The sequence below is a fragment of the Lytechinus variegatus genome, chromosome 10 (genome assembly GCF_018143015.1).
Source record: "Lytechinus variegatus isolate NC3 chromosome 10, Lvar_3.0, whole genome shotgun sequence".
In the NCBI taxonomy this organism is placed as follows: Eukaryota; Metazoa; Echinodermata; class Echinoidea; order Temnopleuroida; family Toxopneustidae; genus Lytechinus; species Lytechinus variegatus.
The window spans coordinates 22,806,248-22,824,919 of record NC_054749.1 but is presented as its reverse complement, the minus strand read 5'-3'; the positions used below and the strand labels follow the sequence as shown (position 1 = coordinate 22,824,919).

At 34.6% G+C, this 18,672-nt stretch overlaps 1 protein-coding gene across 3 annotated transcripts in view; it reads left to right on the top strand.

Annotated features, from left to right (window-relative positions):
• The first annotated feature begins 716 nt into the window (after window positions 1-716).
• The window catches only part of LOC121422320 (hornerin-like), a 46,341-nt gene continuing 28,385 nt past the window's right edge, over window positions 717-18,672 (top strand). For 2 of the 3 annotated variants that reach the window (XM_041617285.1, XM_041617284.1), the window contains exons 1-9: window positions 717-1,780; window positions 3,262-3,328; window positions 4,658-4,689; window positions 5,477-5,522; window positions 9,296-9,441; window positions 11,978-12,049; window positions 13,341-13,414; window positions 13,918-14,020; window positions 17,903-17,930. In XM_041617285.1, coding sequence (XP_041473219.1) covers window positions 1,754-1,780; window positions 3,262-3,328; window positions 4,658-4,689; window positions 5,477-5,522; window positions 9,296-9,441; window positions 11,978-12,049; window positions 13,341-13,414; window positions 13,918-14,020; window positions 17,903-17,930 — 595 coding nt within the window. In that variant the 5' untranslated portion in view covers window positions 717-1,753. The remainder of the gene's footprint in view (window positions 1,781-3,261; window positions 3,329-4,657; window positions 4,690-5,476; window positions 5,523-9,295; window positions 9,442-11,977; window positions 12,050-13,340; window positions 13,415-13,917; window positions 14,021-17,902; window positions 17,931-18,672) is intronic. The other variant, XM_041617283.1, reaches the window with a different exon arrangement.

The window sequence follows — 18,672 nt, the reverse complement described above, 5'->3', positions numbered from 1 at the left end:
AGAAGGCAGAAAATTTTTGTGACATGCTATTTGTTTGAACAACTGATATATACTTTATATTATGTGTGGAAACCATATTTATGGAAACTCACCCCCTTCTTAATTCAACTTTAAGCTTTCTGTTTGCTGTGAGATTCATGCACTACTGAACAGAGGAATGTATGCATGGGACTACACTCCCCCCCAAAAAAAAGGGGGAAAAAAATGTTATTTTTGTGTTTCCAAATGTTTGTGAGTGGAGCAATCGTTGGCAGCGGATAGAAAAAGAACTTGAAATCCCACAATGACCGTTATCACCTTTCCCATAACATTCTGTATGATGAAAAAAGTCATGACAAGCAACCTGAAAATTACAAGAATTGTGAAAGCTGATAGTACCAGTAACATTTATCCGACCAGTTTGTGCAAGGTTTCTGTGGTTTGAAGGTAGTCATAAAGTAACAATGTGAAAAGAAAAGTGGGAAAAGATAATGTCACATGATATATTTTCTCAGTGTTGGAGGAGGATGTGAGGAAACTGAAAATTGCAGAGGAACAAGAAATATGTAATTTCACTTCTCAAATTTGATTACTGATATAAAAAAGTTAAGGCTGTTCCAATATTTCAACAAGTTTTGTGTACAGTCCTGAAGTGAAAACCATCTACACAAAACACTTTTCATAATAACACGTATTTGATGTGCAATTTTGATGAGATTTGCAGCTTTGTTTATGCATTTTTTGTTTCCTTCTCAATTTTATTCACATCAACTTTATGTTGAGGCGGATTTGGCCTTTAATTTCTGACCAGAGTGCGCCTTTAATATTTCCCTGATTTTACAGATGGTTATTTTCTGGTGAATTTGCAAGTATTAGTTTGTTCTTCATTATTTTTAGCATCACGATGAATCCCTGACCCAGATTATTTCTACTACACTATGATAGTTGATTTTTTTAAGACAATGATTGTGTACCCTGGGTAGAATAATAGGAATTGATTTTGGAGGTCATACTCGTCTCATATCAGGTAATAGAAAGCTTCATAGTCTCTAAAGTGTTTTTATTTATAGTAATAACCTTTTATCAGGCCAATTATTGACAATATTGTTTGGATGAAGACCCTTAAAAGATTATGTGAAGTTTAATGAAAGAAAATAGTATATTGTGTGTGGTGTCCTTTCATGAAGTTGGAAGTTGGTCTGTAATTTGTTGATGTAGAAAACAAAACAACATTGGCTGTTGGTAAGACTAGCGATTCTATTCAGACTGCAGCAGTCTATTGTAGTGCTGCAGCAGTTTGCAGCCATTTATGTATGCTTCAATAGAGAAACACTATAGCAGACTTTGGCTCTATGCTGTGTTACCAGTCTAGGCATAGGGTATTTACTGACAGGAGGCCCATCAAAGGGGGGAACGAGAGCGCATCGCAGTGCTAGAACCTGAACCGGTTGGGTCATGTCCATAATATACATGTAGCTCGGCTGACTAGCAGTGCGTTGCCAGAGCTATGAACAACATTGTGTAGGCTGTGGCTTCATTCACTCAGTAGTAATCGCACCGGGGAAGGTCTATTTATGTCAAGGCCCAAGGCTATACATGTACAAACATGGCCTATCACTAGCTACATGTATTGTGATGATGCCCCAAGAGTTCAGTACTCTGCTTGTGGAAAATAAAGAGACAAAAATATTCAGAGAATATACATGTAGTACATTGTGGATTGGAGAAATGTCGGTCGGTATGCCCTAGTTCTACCAGAACCTCTGCATAACTAATGAACGTCTGCTGCCATGCAAGTCTGGTAAGTGAATTATTGGTTGGGTTAACTACAGAGATAGGCAGGCCTACAGCTGGTGATGAATTGGCCTGTGTTGTGTTGTCGTGCTGTTGAGTGACCTTTTCATGTAGAACTTTACAGTAGATGCTCAGGCTTGTTAGTTTTCAACTACAGCTTCTGCATTGTAAACTGCCTATCAAAATGATAGTTGGTGGTGTTCTCTTTTTCTTGAGCAGACACTAGTTTGATGTCATTCTTACTTGTATTTTTAAAGTGTTGTAGGTTTTCATGTTATTTCTCTGAGTGGAGAATAAAACATATTCCTAGGATGTAGGTAACTCTATTTAAATTTGTAGGTCTTAACATACAGTGTATTGATATAGACTTAAGATATTGATATGAAATAACTGAAAAGCCATTGGACATGTTGTTTATTGTTATTGAAACTTGCAGTTGCTTTATTGCTTTGTATGTCTTCCGTATCTGTCTGCATTAATAATTCAAGTATTGTACATGTAGGCCTATGTTTATCATTTCGAATACTTGTTGGCTGAGTTGTATTCATTTTTTTTAAGTGGAGGCATAGGCTCCTGGAATGTACCATACACAAGAAATGTTTATCTTTGGTAAAAGAGCGTCTTCACCGTCAATAAGTTTCTAATTTTGTTTTTTTTTTAAATAAGTTTGTGCTGTCAGTCATCAGTGTACCAGAAAAAAAAATACACAGGGACTTGGGGTGATTTAGCCCCCGAAATGCTCAAAAGAGCACTTGAAAAAAAAATGGGCCCTGGAAATCCCCATTTCATCTCAATATTAAAGCTTACCCAATGTTGCAGATTTAGACAGTAAGTTGTGAAAAGTAGTCCCCAAAAGGCAAAAAAAAAAGAAAACTAAACAGAAATATGCCTGCAATGTACATGCATGTGCAACATGTGTAGGACTGAATGTATATTGAGAGAAATAATATTGAATCATCGATAACTGAACAATTATTTGTTACATGTAGGCCTTCATCGGTTGTACCTTTACACATCATTTGGTTAAGTACTACCCCATCACCTTCCACATCTCGCGCAAATCGGACTCTAAACGCTTATTGTTGGTGCAAAAAAGGACATCCTTTATAAAACATTTTAATTTTGTTTTATCATCCCCGCAAATTTGACCCTAAACACATAGCTTTCCTAGCGAAATAGATACCCTTTTTTCATTATTTTTGTGTTTTTGACACCCTAATGTCACGTTACTTATGTAAAGTGCCCTATCTTGAAAAAGACATCCTTTTTACATGTTTTTTGGTCGCGCATGTATTCACTCATCAATGTAAGTGCCCCCCCCCCCCCCCCCCCCGAGTATAACTTTCATATTACTCTTTGTGTGGAAGGACACTATTTTGTCTTTCATAGTGAATGCTGTGTATCTTGTTATCATAATTCGCATATTTTTCTCTCCCTTTCTCGTCCTCTTTTTCTCTGTCTTCTTTTTCAAAATTTCCATTATTACAGAACGATGAGAGAAGCCATGCAGCCAGACTTAGGGATATAACGAGCTTATTTCTGAAGCGCGTTCCAGGTAGGTGTAATGGAGTATTTTCTACATGTTATTTTCTGAATTCTATGCTTTTAATGTAGACGTGTAGAGTGCGGAGAGTAGCAAGTTTCTCTAGATTTATGGTGGATTATGATTTTGAGTTATTTTTGTTGTTGCTAAGAATTATGGACCACATTACACCTACACATACTACTGGTCTGTTTATTATTTAAAAGAATCTTGATTATGTTAAAGAAAGAGGTTCCTTTTTCAGTTTTGTTTTCCTAGAAATGTGGGAAAAATAAATTGAAATGATTAGTTCATAATGTGTACAGGCTTATTATTGCAATGTTTCTGATTTCCTGTTGGCATTTTTTTCATCTAATCAAGATCACAGAAAATACTGTAATTTCATCTGTATGCTTTATTAAAATTTAATTTGGAAGGAAATAACATGTAGTTCATAAAAGACTGACATTGTTTGAAAATAGTAACAGGTAGATGCAGATAAAAATTAATTGCAATGCTATAAATTTGTATCTACAGTAGTTACAACTTAAAAAATTATTAAGTTATTACAGACCAATTTGCAATCTACGCTTTTAATTAGTATCATTGTGACCATTTGGTTCTTCATTATGGCACAACAAGCTATAAATTTGATTTGGAAATTATTTCATAAAAGGCTGACATTATTTAAAAATAGTAACAGATGCAGAAAGAAATTAATTGCAATGCTATAAATATATATCGACGGTAGTTAAAACTTAATTATGAAGTTATGACAAATCAATTTACAATCTACATTTTTAATGACAAGTTATACTTTACTGTACCTCAGCTTTAGATAGATTCCTGACCTGTGACTTTCAATGATCTCCGTATTGTATATCTTTCTTTATTTTGAAATCAGCAAACTGTTTTGGGTTGAATTGACAGAGGACTTTTGAATTAATTTAGAAAAAATACTCTGTGCAAGTGTATTTATAGCATTTGGACCATATAAAACGAATGTGGTTAATGTAATTACAGCCCACAATTCACATGTAATAGACACATGACATAATTTTCAATAATTGAAGACTGATTTTTAAATTGAACACAGCTCTTGATAATTTGAAAATTACCGTCCATATTTTTTAAGCAAGGAAAATAGAACCGAGTCGAGACCAATCTTGTACATCCATTTGTTCTACAGATGTAACACACCCTTTTATAGCGGACTTTGTTCTACAGAGACGACAGTCAAGAAAAATATGTGATCATTGTTTACAATTGGTCCCAGACGTGAGAGGCCCACACTTTGGTGTGGTTAGCGTTCATTTATTAATTCTATTTTATCCACATTTAATTCTGTTTCCCCAACCACAGCTGAGAAGTACAAAGGGCAGAGTGATGATGAGGTAAATATGAATCTATTAATAGAATAATGCATGGCATCCATTAGTTTGTTTATTGTGACTCTCATAATGCAGGTGGGGATTTTTTTTATAGGATTGACGGTGTAATCCATACATGTAAACTTCATGGCCTGTTGCGTATCCATAATACTAATCATAAAAGTATTGATGAAAAATCACATGCCTGTCGATGGCAGGGCATAAAAAAGTACAGTCAGGTACTTGGAGCTTTTAATGGGTTGTTTTGGTGATTGGTGTTATATTGAGTATTTGAATTGGCAACTCCTTCTCTTTTTATCATGAAAATACACAGATCTCATGTAGCTGATATCACATGATTTATTATTTAATGTTAAGACATTTGATCGAAACATTGAGTGGCCCACAGTTATTACCTGGGAGTAAAAAATGTATCCTATATCTGCAACCTTTTGAAAAAAAAAATATTTGTACCCCATTACACATTGCTTTATGCACATTCTGTTTAGATATCTTCAATCTTTTACCATAGTATTGTTTACATTATTTGCATGTATACATATATTTTTAAAGAGTAAATATCAATTTGCAATAGTGTATATCATTGTAATCTAAAGAGAAAATTAGTACTAAAATACATGCATTTTCCAGGTTGTAAGGTACATATTCTTCAGTTCCTCCTGTTAAAAAAATACACCTATGAATATAAGAATGTTGAAAACATGATGAGGTGAAACTCTCATGGTTCTTCAGAAATCTGAATGACTGAATCTATCAATTTTTTTTTTACCACTTTTCAATCTTCTAACAGATACTTCTTCATGTGTTTAAGGATGCTGTTTCATTCACATTCAAAGGTGAGCAGTTAATGATATTAATTTTTTGTTGGTACCTAGATAGCTCAACATAACATTATGTACATCGTGGCAGGGCTTATAAAACCCTGTATAGATCTAAAAAAAAAAATTGAGGGTAGTTTAGAAAAGGCTCTATTTTAAGAATATAGCAATAGTAGCAGTCTCATATTGTTTGAAAAAAGTTTCCTGATACCTGTGAAGAACTAAGTCGGGCAAGAGAAGATTTCTACCCTTGTTATAACTCTAAAATCCAGCTTATGCTGAGCTGTCATCAAAATATTTAAATTTTGAGATACAAGGTTTAATCAGTCCAGCCATGAAATGTGCTATTAAGAGAGGAATCTCTTTATTTTTCTGAAAAACAACCAAATGATAATAATGATAAAAAATAACATGACAAAAAAATTATGAAACTAAATAATTCTTCCCCCGACAAATGGTAAACCAAATGTATCTTCTCAATTCAATTGCTTTTTCTGTCAACCATCAGGATGACACCAAATAAATTGAATTTATCAATCAATTTCAATCTATAATTGAAATTTCACAAGGAATTTTATCTGGTTTACTCTTTATTCATTATCTTATTTTAACAATTCATCGCAACCAAAATTCAATTTCAGGAATGAAGTTGGATAATCAATGGCAGTTTTTAGTACCCCCCCCCCCCTGCGTAGTATTATGGGAATGGGGGAGAGGTACAAAATTTAGAGTATGCCTCACTGGTACTGTTTTCATCAACATTACTTGCTTCAGATATGTAAAGACTAGTGTTTACCATTATATATTGAAATTGAGAAGAATATGTGTGATATTACATGCACATGAACGCCTAAACATATTTTCAATTGATGCTCTGTTTATTCATGTATGCCTGTATGTAACGACTTTGGTAATGGAAGTGCTTTCCAAAGAAATATGTTGTGGTGTACACATCATACAAAGTCTAAATAAGGTTTCATGATTTAGGTGCAGGTATATTAGTAAGCAATCTTTGCAGTTATATTGTCAATAGTTTCTTTAGTTAGGATTCTTTGGAAATGAAATATGTGGTTTGTGTTGTTGTGTTTGAGCTTCCTGGGTTGACCTCAGTCTGATTCCTGCTCTTGTAGGGTTGTCAATTCCTCCAGCACAAATGTCAGATTTCCTGTCCTGATATCCTGCTTTATGACTTAAAGGAAAACTCCACTCTGAATGGCAAGCGAATATTAATAAAAAGTTGCAAAATTAAACATATTAATGGAGATATTTTATAAATTTGTCAACTAATAACACAGTGATGAATTGTAAATTTTGATTTAATGACATGACATGCAAGCAGCTGTTCCATTTAATGTAAAATGCTATTCCTTCCCTAAAAAAAAAAGGAAATGGTTTTACTTGTGTTTGCAATATATCACACTCACTTTATTGAAAATTTTGATCACCATGAACCATTGAGCATAGGAAATGTATAGAAATTGTATTTCATTTAGGAAGGAGTTGCTTAGATGTGACGTTGCAACATGTTTTGCAGATCTATGGTTTCACAAACTTTTCATTAGTGCATGTATGTTAGTTGTATTTTTAGAAATTCTGTTATAGGCAACATGACATTAAGGTGGACTTCCTAGTTTAAGGGGTACATGAAGAAGAATTATGATATGAATAAGTTTTTTAGCTTGCTTGTGGTTTTGAATTTGTAGTAAATATTTAAAGAGAACATTGACCTGGAAGGTAAACCGTGTGGAGACAGTGTGAAGCATTTGTTGATAGTCTGTGAAAAGTCTTTAAATATTACATCGACTGTGCCCGACTTTCAGGACACACTACCATTTATCAGGAGGAAACTGAACATGCATACTATTATGGAAAACGCTTGATTGAATTTGGCGAGAATTGGACCCTCGGGAACCGTTTTCCTAATCAGTTCTGACAAACACTGAATTTTAAATGTTGACATCGTTATCGGCACTTGGAATTGAACTCCTTCCAATATGCAAGTTTTTATACAAATTTCGTTCTTTCCTGTCCAAAAGTATTTTAGTCCCACTTGCATGTCTTACCGAAAGTCATTCTAAAACTATATAAAATCAATAATAGAGTAAAGATCCTTGTATCGATCCTTCTTTTCTTAACTTATCTTTTGCCCTGTAAACTGTATAGAGATTTTATCCTTCTACTCTCATCATAGGCTAGTTTTGTGCTCCCTTGTCACAAGTAATTTCACAAAGGCAGGATACAAGCTCAGATACCATCATTGAAATACATTAGTAACCTCTCGGCAATGGGGAGACAAGATGCCTCTGATTAAAAGGGAAGATATGGGTCGTTTGCTTTCCATCCGAATGCAGTCTCAGCAAATGAACTTGCATGCAATATCCCAATGAAGTATGAAGACGCTATCCCCATGTCTGACATAGGAGAAAAATAGAACAGTAATGTGTCTGGAAATGCACATCTGATTAAGAGACGATGTAACCTAAACATGTTTACCAGCCATCCACCACGCTGGTACATGTAATAGGATCAGAGCTACAAATGTCTGACTTCGACACATTGAGCGTCTAAACATTGGATCTTCTGTCATTGTTTTGTCTCGTGTTTCCCACCCCTTTTTTATACTCCATTGGGTGTAGTTGTCATGGAACAGAAATAATACAGGAAAGATGTCTTTATTGTCTTATGAAATTTGTTTTCTGTATGTTTGCGGAATGACCACTCAACACAATTTCACTAAAATTCTGATTTCTAGGAAACCAGTTGCATGCTGTTCAAGAAAAACATGTAGGCCCTATGTGATTTTAAACATAATTTTGAGATAACTTCAAGATAGCCAAACGCTTATTCACACAGCCAAGAAACAGTTTTTGAAAATTACTGTCTCTTTTATATTAAACATTTTTTTATAGATACATTTTCATTTGTGAAAAACCCTGTACAATTACACATTGCCCATTACATTTTGTTGTTGTATGTGTGTGTGGGAGGGGACGGAGTGGGTCTCTATTGCCCTATGTTTAATAACAAACATTCAGGAAATTCTTAAACATGGGGGTGGGGGGGCAAATGTGCTTGCAGTGTGTATGATGATGATGATGCTCTTGAGGTGGCGTAAGGAGAGAGGACAACATTAGGCGAGGTTCTCCTGGGGAGGCTGAGTGAAATAAGAGAAGGGGGTTTATTACGTGACGTATCATCTTACAGCCCCACCTGTCCTCACTGCGAGGATACTGCCAACATGAGCTGTCAGGAAAAATTTACATTTTACTCAGTTTATTTAGTCTAAACGTGATGTCATGTGCTGTACTTGCACACTTGAGACATATATACCACACTTGAGACTACATTTAATGTTAAACCAACATTTTGAGTTGTTTTGGTAAAGTCTGGAAAAGATCAAGTTCTGATATCTATCATAGATACCTTGAGTCATCAGCAAGATCAAGATAATCTTTGGCTTGCTCAAATTAACTACTTGATTATAATGAGCCCATGGTTTTATTTGAGTTATTTAAAAGATTTCTTACAATTAATAGAAAAAGATGTTTCCTTGATGTATCTTACATGACCCTCATTTATGATATGAAAATAAGATATCATTGAGGGACAAAATGATACAAAATATTTTAATTATTTTTTTCTTTGTCTTTGATATATATATACATGTATATATATTTAATTTTTTTTTTGGGGGGGAGGGGGTTGTTGCATATTTATACATGTCTTTACAATAATTTTTTTTAGGAAGCAGAAGTTATGACAAATTCCTTTCAAATCACATTTTCTTGTAGATAACAGCCAGAGCAGAGTACTTGAATCATCTTCAAGCCAAAGTCACGAGAGTACGCCAAATTTGAACGGGTGTCCAACCCCGCAGCAGGTGCAGGATTCAGAGCCCACCAGTCAAGCGACTCCTAACATATTCAGTCTAATACAGGTAAAGCAGACTTATAATAATGGCTCTTAAATCAACTCTGATGAAAAATGCACCAAAGCAACGCTAAATATATGTAAAACTCAAGAAATTTTACCAACCAGCATGGTTAATTAAAAGAGAAAATATGCTCCAAAAATTTGCCCCTTCTACAAAACTTGTTGCAGCCATTGTGGTGCTCATTTGTGTGTCACTGTAGGCAATAAACTGGTTTACATGTATTACTGTACAGTAAATTCATGTTTATATCCTATTGTGTGAAATACTTGTACATATGTACTTTGAGTTATTTTGAACCGGAATTTCAATTTCAACCTTATTATAACTTTATAACACGCCAACTTCAATTTTTACTTGGGGGGGATGAAAAAGAACAAAAGATGAAACCTTAATTTCAAATGGCATTAGCATCATGGCAAATGTAGAAATATTTTTTTTTGTTGACTTATTTGTCTCAATCAAGAGGGACTTCCCAGGAGTTCAATATCTGTAGCATTGATCACTATTCTGCTTTTGCTCTGTTTGAGCAATATAGGATTATAGGGAACAGGGAGGACTTAAGTGGCTTTGTCAATACATGGGTTCTAGTTCGTCGAAGACTGCAGAAGATAATACTGCCCCCAGGCTGTATTCAACCTAAGCCCTGTGTGCAAGGCAAGGTGGTGGCAGAATAATTCCCCAGACCGTCTGCATGGTTGTACGCGTGTGCATATTGAAAGGCGAAAGAGATGCAATATCCACAGACATGTATTGAACTTCAGGGAGACAGCTTTTTCTGAATATGCAGGATATTTTCATATGTGCAAATACTCTATTTATCTTCTAAAAATCTTTGAACCATCTGTGTTAATGTTTTGAAATTTTATCCCATTGAAAAAATTGAATATGAAAAAGTCGGTCGTAAAAAGTCAGTCCTAATATTTGCGGATAGAGCTTCATTAAATGTAAAATATAGCATGTAATTTCATGAAATTTTGTGTGTTTCATGCCCTCATTATTTGCAGCCTACTGTTTACTAATATGTTTGTATTTTGTTGATGGAGACTGGGGAGGTTGTATTTATATTCATTGTATGCATGCACAAGCATCCACTGCCTTGACATGAGGTGCCTGAACCACTCTGACTTTTCTTGACATTTCCTTCTCTGCTTCATCTCCCTCCTGCACGACACAACAAATCGATTCATGGCCCGTCTGCCACACGCACTGGCCCAGTGCAATAATGGGCAACAGCATGTCATAATGTCAGCGCCTGGGGACACTGTATGAGGCAGACAGGGGGAGAAAGTGTCGCAAACCTGACGCTTTCATAATTACCCAGCTTTCATCCCTTTTCCTCCTCGCTTTTGCCACCAAGAATCCTCGCGCGAAATAGAAGATTGATTTTTTTTTTCTGTAATGAAGAAAAGAATTGATTGATCTGTTCACGATGCTGCATCTCATAAAAATCACTTGATAGAATATTATTTTCTATGTACAGTTATTTTAATTTGTCTAGTTCTGCCACTTATACTTCGTTAATGTTTCTTATAGAATTTTGATTTATGCTACAACTGCAGTGTATGTTATAATTTAGATTCAAAGAAAAAAGCAAAGAATACAAAAGCAAAAAACCTGACCTTTCCAATATTTGTTCTTGTGTTTTCCTTGTGGCTAGAATGTACTCTGTCTCTATGTTTCGTTTCATGTGCCCCTTTTAAAATATAAAATTGAAAATAAGTTCCAATTTGATTCTTTTGTTTGTGCGTGTGTTGCACAAAATATTGTGACTTAATTTTTTTTCTCACTCGAAGCGATTTCTATTTTTGCATTGTCCTCTTTGATCTCAATGTTCCTCCCACACTGTCCTTAATAGAAAATGTTTCTGACAAAGCCTTTATTGAAGCCATATTTCATTTTTAAAAATAAATACTGTACACTTCCCTAATTATCATTACCAGTAACTAAAAAAATGAACATTAGACTGTTATTCTTTTGCCATTAGGCCTTCATTGAAGCCTTATTGGTTGAATCTACCAGACCTACTTTTTCTTCTTTCATTTGAGTTTCAATTCTCATATATATAAATCATCTTTATTTCATAGTCAAATAGAGAAGTTACAATAAACCCAGGTCCTCTGCCAATGATTATGGGACAAACTCCCCTTCACTGGCAATAGGCAGGGTGATAATACACAATATTGATTGAACAGGTACAATTCATAAGGTACAATACATAGAGTAAGAGTTAACACATAATTTACATTACATAAGAAAGCTGAATATATACTTGACTAAATGGAATGACGTAGAGTATGCAGAAAGTGACAAGCATGTTAAATGAAATTTAAGAAAGGTGACTGTCTCAATGAAAGAGAGATGAAGAGAGGGACCAGACAGTAAGAAAATACAAAATTGGAACCATCACTTTGTGATGAAGATATATATACATAAAGGTACGCATTTAGATATATTGGTTAATATATCTAATATATTGAGGATTTTTTTTTTCTGTTATCAATATATGTAATGAAATTCTTTTTGTCTTTGTTTATATCAGGGAAGTCCTTCAAAGGTTACAAACAAGCAAGAGTGTATTCAGGATCAAGTAGTTGGCCAGACCAAAAGTCAGGTGGGTGTCTTTTTTTTGTAATAAAACATTTTATTTTTTCACCTAATTTATTTTGTGTGTGATTCTTTTATTTTAAATTTAGGTTTTCATATTTTTTTTCATGTTGTATTTATTTCTATACAAGACTTTTTTAAATATTACATTGGAAAGTTGCATGATATAGCATTTTTGTTCTCTTTCCTTATGGTTTGATACAATGTATCATTCATGAGATCATTATACACTGTAGTCTAATTGTGTATTGCCTATTTGCCTTCAATTTGAGACAAGTGTCTTTGGCAGCATATCAGTCACTTATCGTGCAATGTGCATTGTGCAGTTTGTTAGCCATTTTATTATGGCTATTCATCTCTAACAAGTTCAGGAGTAGAATATGTAAAAATGCTTATCAGTATAGAAAAGAAGAGGAAGAATAAAATAAAATAAAATGCCTGTCAGAGCCTACCATTTGAAATTATAGGCATATCCTTTTTCGGGTTGCTTGTCTTGAATATTGCTTTCTAAATTTGATCTTGGGTTTTGCATCTGGTGTGCAATATGCACTTACGGTTTGCCCTTCTAATCCACATCGAATTTGCTACATTATGCATTGTCTGCTCCCCTTCCTAAAGCTGTTGTAATAGATGACTCATTCCTTGAGGCTTGCTCTCAAGCCCCCTCACCAGTCCTCACTGCCTTGGTGATGCTTCAGCTGTAAGAGGTTCAGGCAACGCACCAATCGCTGAAGGCACCTTCAAATTGCAGTACCCTCTGCCCTGGATATTAAGCTGTTTCTTCATTCATTGTATCATTGTAACATGAAGCAGCTAGCTTAAAAGTATCACCATGTATGGCATTTATTTCAAAGATATCATGATGTTAAATGTGTTCTTTGTTTCTTTAATTCTCCAAGGTCCATTCCATTGGTTTCATGTATCACTTCAAACTTGATTATCAGCAATTAGGCCTATTAGATGAGTGGAAATAGACGCATCAGTATATTGCTTGAAAGCACTTGAAACATGCATTTTTCCATCATCCAATTATATATATTTATAAAGTGAAGGAAGGTGAAACGCATGCATGCAAATGAGACAGTTATAAATATTCTCCAAGCGTGTACCTTATACAATTTGGGGTAATCATGTTTTGGTATGATATGTGCATTTTCAAAATATTATTCAAGGCTGTTTTAGAAAGCATATATGCAAACCCTCCAAATATCTTTATATTGCATTCCTTGAAAATACATGTACATGCTTGAGCGCCTGTCTGTCTATTCTTGTAAATGTGTTATTCATTGCATTACCAGGTCAAGACAGAATCCGTGTTCAACTCTGAGGAAGCGCAGCACAGCGTATCCGGAAATACCACTAATCAAGACCAGTAAGAACTATTAATTGCTAGCTGGGGTTCTCTTTCGTTGGTTTGTCTCAAAATCTACCATAGTAGTGAAGTTCTAGTTCATGTAGACCTACTTGTTAGTCATTCCTTGTCATTTGGTGCTGTGTCAGAATGGAAGCAAAAATGTGTGTGTCCTTTGATATATGCAAGTAGGAGAAGCTTGTTTATCCTAAATTCATTAGTCGTACTTACATGTATTTATATATCATCAGCCAAAAATGGTCATTGAAAACAATATCAAATCAGTTGATAATTTGCTTTTACATCTGGATTGAAAACGCATGCAGTAAACATCAAGTTTCCTTTTTCTAGTATTTAGCCAGTCATTAAAGCTACCAAAGAGAGCAACATGCCTTTATTCCTTCATTAATTGAACAATTCCTTATAACCTCAGCCCCATTCCTGACCAGACAGTAGCTTGTCAACATGGGCATAAAACTGTCTATCCCATTGTGATGGTATACTATGTATGGTTTATATTGTAGGGTCAAGGTTGATAGTAAGAGGTCATCTTCATTCCCAGTCAAAGGGATTGGACAAGCCTCTCAGAACGCAGTCTCACACACACATCGAGATACCATCAATGAGGTAAGATTAATCTATATTTGCTTGTGCGTAGTAGAATTACTGTTTAATATTACGCATTTCATGGTTTTATTTTCCAAGTGACATCACATGCAAGCAGCAGCCCCATATTTCAATTTTCAAATTGTTCTATTTCATTTTTAAAAGAACAAAATAAAATGGTTGTTTAAAATGACATTTGCAAATAAAAACTTATACAAACAATATAAATCAAGATAGGTTCAATATATATTTTTTCCATATTTAAAACAAAGTAATATATACATGCAAATTATCATAATCATTATCAAAGTCTGTGAAAACAGAATTTGAAAATCCCATAAATTCACTTTTTTTTCATCTTTAAAGATGACTGGAGTAGTTTCTCAGTTGTCTGAAATAACATGTCTGATGAAGTGATAATTCACGGAGTAGATAAAATTGTTTTCAATTTCTTAGAAAAATGAAGCATTTTATGGGGGAACTGTTCGCACATGATGTCACAAGAATCAAAACTTTCAAGATTCTAAACTCAGTTGGTTTTGATGAAGTTTTGCCAAGCATTTCTTAATATACTCCTTTTATTTTCCTCTTTATATCTAAACAAACTTGATGTGAGTGTGAACTTCACCTATGAATATGACCTTTAAAAACATGTTAGCCATTTTCCTAGATTTAGGTGTTGACTATTCTAACTTCATCAAAAAATTTGAATATTGGTTATCCAATAATATTTAATTTCAATCTGTAATTTGCTCAAATGATCTCATCAGAAGCTTTATGTAGGTATTGTTTTACTTATTTCACATTTGCTTGAGGTATTCAATATTGATAGTACAAAGTGCTTAGGATTGTTTAGTGTATTACTAGAGGAGAAAGTAAATGGGATGGGGTAATGTGGTCTTTACAATAATATGTGGTAATCAGAAAAAAAGAGTGTTTTATGAGAACATTTTTTTTTTCATCTTTATTGAGTGCTATTAGATCAGGTGGATTGTATTTTAGTATGAAAGTGACATTCTGATTAAATAAGAGAAAATTATGCAGTAGTTAAAGCCCCGCTTAAATCAATATTGGGTCGTGTTGTGGTGGTTATATGTTTACCCATCTATCATGTGTGCAGTTGTACATGGGTTTTATGTATGTGCAGTATATGAATGTTTGTATGCTTGAATTGATCTTTGAAAGAAGTGATTATTGACTGATGCGTGTGGGGTCAAGGTGCAATTTGGAGAGAGAAAAAAATACAGGAAAAAAGGCATGGGTTTACTGTAAATTTGATGTGGGATGTCAAACAATCAAATAGACTTTCATGAGACTACATTTAATGCTTCTTTGTGATTTATTTGAATGTTAATTCAGTGAGTGGTAAAGAAAAATATTCCAAATCAAAACAACAGATGAAAAAAAGTTTTTAAAAAATTGTTTGCAATTGTGATCACACTTTTTAGCTTGTCTGCATTACTTCTTAATCGTAAAAACTCACCTGATTTCATAGATGTGTGATCTTTCCCTTTAAAACACTACCCTTGAAACTGTATCATTGATATCATATTTTGCAGGTTTGTATATTGTTTAAAGGCTTACTTACTCTGGAGATTAAGTGATATATCAAACTTGTCAGTGATGTGCGGTTTTGAATGAGTATTAAAGCAGCAAACACACACAAAGTGTGGTGAGGGTTTGTCCCAGTGGCAGATGAAAGCTGGAATAGCAGCTGGATGGGCTACCCTGGTAATATTTTAAATGATATTGAATGGATTTAGATTCTCTGTTTGCCTGACTTGATGATAGATTAAGTGATTTATGACTGACAGTCTCTGGGTTTTAGTGTGTATGCATGGTTGCGGAGTGTAGAGATTTCACGCATTTGTCAATGTTATGGTGGTGAGGCCATTATTGATGAGGTATAAAATGGCGGGGAAAGAGGATTGCTTGATTAAGCAAAGGCCGTAACTTGATATGAAGGAGGTTCCTTTGATATGGGGTCCTATGGCTTGCTGCAGTGACAACCGCGCTGGTATTCTAATTCCCAAGTCACTGGATCTCTGCAAACAGAAATGCAATACAACCTGACCTTATCTCTTACCACACCATGTAATTGATCAGGGGGTTGAATTATTAATGTGCAAACATTGCGCAGGGCATCAAATGCTGCGTTGGCGTGCATGAATGCAGGGAAGACTGCACTGCGCTTGCTGTCTCAATTGGCAAACAGATAAAATAATGTATGTCCCTGAAGATATGGAAATTGCCTCTAGGTTAATTGGAATGTTGCAATTGAACATGGTCGAACATGCTAGCAATGTTGTATTACAGCAATATTTAACATCAGGAAATATTGTCAGATGGCATTGTAATGACATTAAACTCTTTTTATGCTAAGAGTGTAATCCACATTTCCTCTCTATTCCCTGTATTTCTCAATACATGTATGTTGTAAATTGATAGTTCTTCGCAGACATTGAACAATTTGTTCACAGGTAATGCAGGCCTTGGTAATGTGAGTTTCATGTATGATAGCTGAATATAGTACAGTTAACTTTGCATATGAAGTCTAATGTACTTTGAGTTAGAAAAAGGCTATTTTCAGGCTGTTAACAGGCCATTTTACCATACTCGATGGTTCCATTGTTTTATCTATTTCTGAGATCATGCAAGAAATGATTGCATAATAGAACAGCTTCTTGGCTCTAAATAACAGTCTACTACACACGAATCAAAGTATCATGGAGCTATGCATTGATTTAGATTAAAAAAGTGCATTTCAATGGGGGGAAAGATAGATTAAAAGGGGTGCATGTTACGTGTAGGCTTATGTATACAATGAAGAGTTGATGCTAAGAATATGATCAGCAAAGACATCATTTCTGTCCATTCTTCCTTGCTACCCCATTCCCATCTACAGATTGCTCCCCCCCCCCATGCTTTATAACTGAGGCAGGTATACATGTACCTTGCCAGGGGCTGATAAAGAAATGCATTTGTTAATGGCTGGTTGTGCTTTTGTGTGTCTGCTTGTAATGGGTTGTTTGATTGCGGTTGGCTATGAATTTTTGATGAGCCAGACACTGAATGAGTGAGGGATGCTTTATTACAGGATGTTGAACGTCTCTTGTCATTTGCCACCAAGTAAATCTTCCTACAATATTGCTTTCCCTGTGCAATGATTCTTTTTTGTTTTAATTCAATGAGACAACATGTCTAAAGAACTAGATAATGCAAGTCATATTTATGATTAATAATCCTAGTGCGTAATGGGTCCTAGAGTATGGACACAAAAGAATTCTAGAGTGATGTATTAATTAATGTGGGTTTCAATGCACACTTCATCTTGCTGTACATGCCATTTTCTGTGACAATGTATTGTACTTGATAAATTTTCACTCTTCCAATATTCCTTTTCCCTTCTCATTCTCCATCCTCTCATACTGACCCCATCCCCTTCCCTCCTCCCCACATCTCTCTAATCTTAAAGGTAAAGGACATGAGTTGCAGCAAACAATTATTTCATAGGAAGTCTTTTAAATCAAAGTTAATTGTGTAGATCTGGTTCATTAATGCAAACTTATCTTTGTAAAATCATGAAATCTTAGCTCCAAATCTATGATTCTGATGATCAATAACACAGAAAAGCATATGTGGGACAGTGTATTAATATTGCCTTGAAAAATACCCGACATTTGATGGAATTCCCGTGCTTATTTTGCTCATTTCACAGCAATTATTTTCTTCCAGAGCTATATGACACATATTTTTTTATTGATACATACAGACACTTTGGTGGCAACTTCATTGGATTCTGTTTGAACTCATTTTGTTATCGTTACCACAACTGGTATTTATCTTTAATCACTCACCGTTCTCATGTTTTCTCTCCTCTCTTTTCCCTTATGAATATTACAGACTGCCTGTGCACAACAAAAAGCCAAAGGTAATTATCACTTCAGTTCGGGTATGAATTGTTTTTCGTCAAAATCTCAATAGCAGAATTTCTTTTTAGAAAATTTTAATTGCTGGCATACTCCAAATATCTTGTTTCAAAACGAACCATTTACTGTATTTACAGATGTGAAAATAATGATAATTGGGCAGATGATCATGTAATAGGAATAACAATATTAATGATAGGTCATGAAGTGCTTAAGAAAATGGTTTTAGTTGCAAGAAATAAAAGGGAGAAAGAAAAAGTGAAAGATTACTCATTGATGAATGTTTTTCTTTTCTTGGTTTGCTTGGCATCCCGTCACCAACTTCAGGAAGTATTTATTTTTATAAATCAAATTTTCAAGTGCCTCAGAATAGCACACAGACTATCTTTTTTACGCTCAATATGGTGTGCATGGTATTTATCACAGATGAACTTCCTTGACACTCCTTGATGATTTGAGGATTGACTGATGCAGAGCTCTGCAAAAACATTTATATATTTTATTGTTTACCTCTTATGAATTTATTCATATTCTGAAGTATTGGAAAATTATTGGATTTGGATTTGAGTTAGAGCATCTGGTTCACATGTTTATCAATGTAATTTAAAGGGATTCATCATTATTCATTATCTCATGAATAAATTATCCATTTGGAGCTAGAAGGACTGTCATATTGTGTGAAATCGTTGATTTACAGCCTTCTGGTGTTAAATAATATGAAAAATGATTGTGTAGTTTACATAG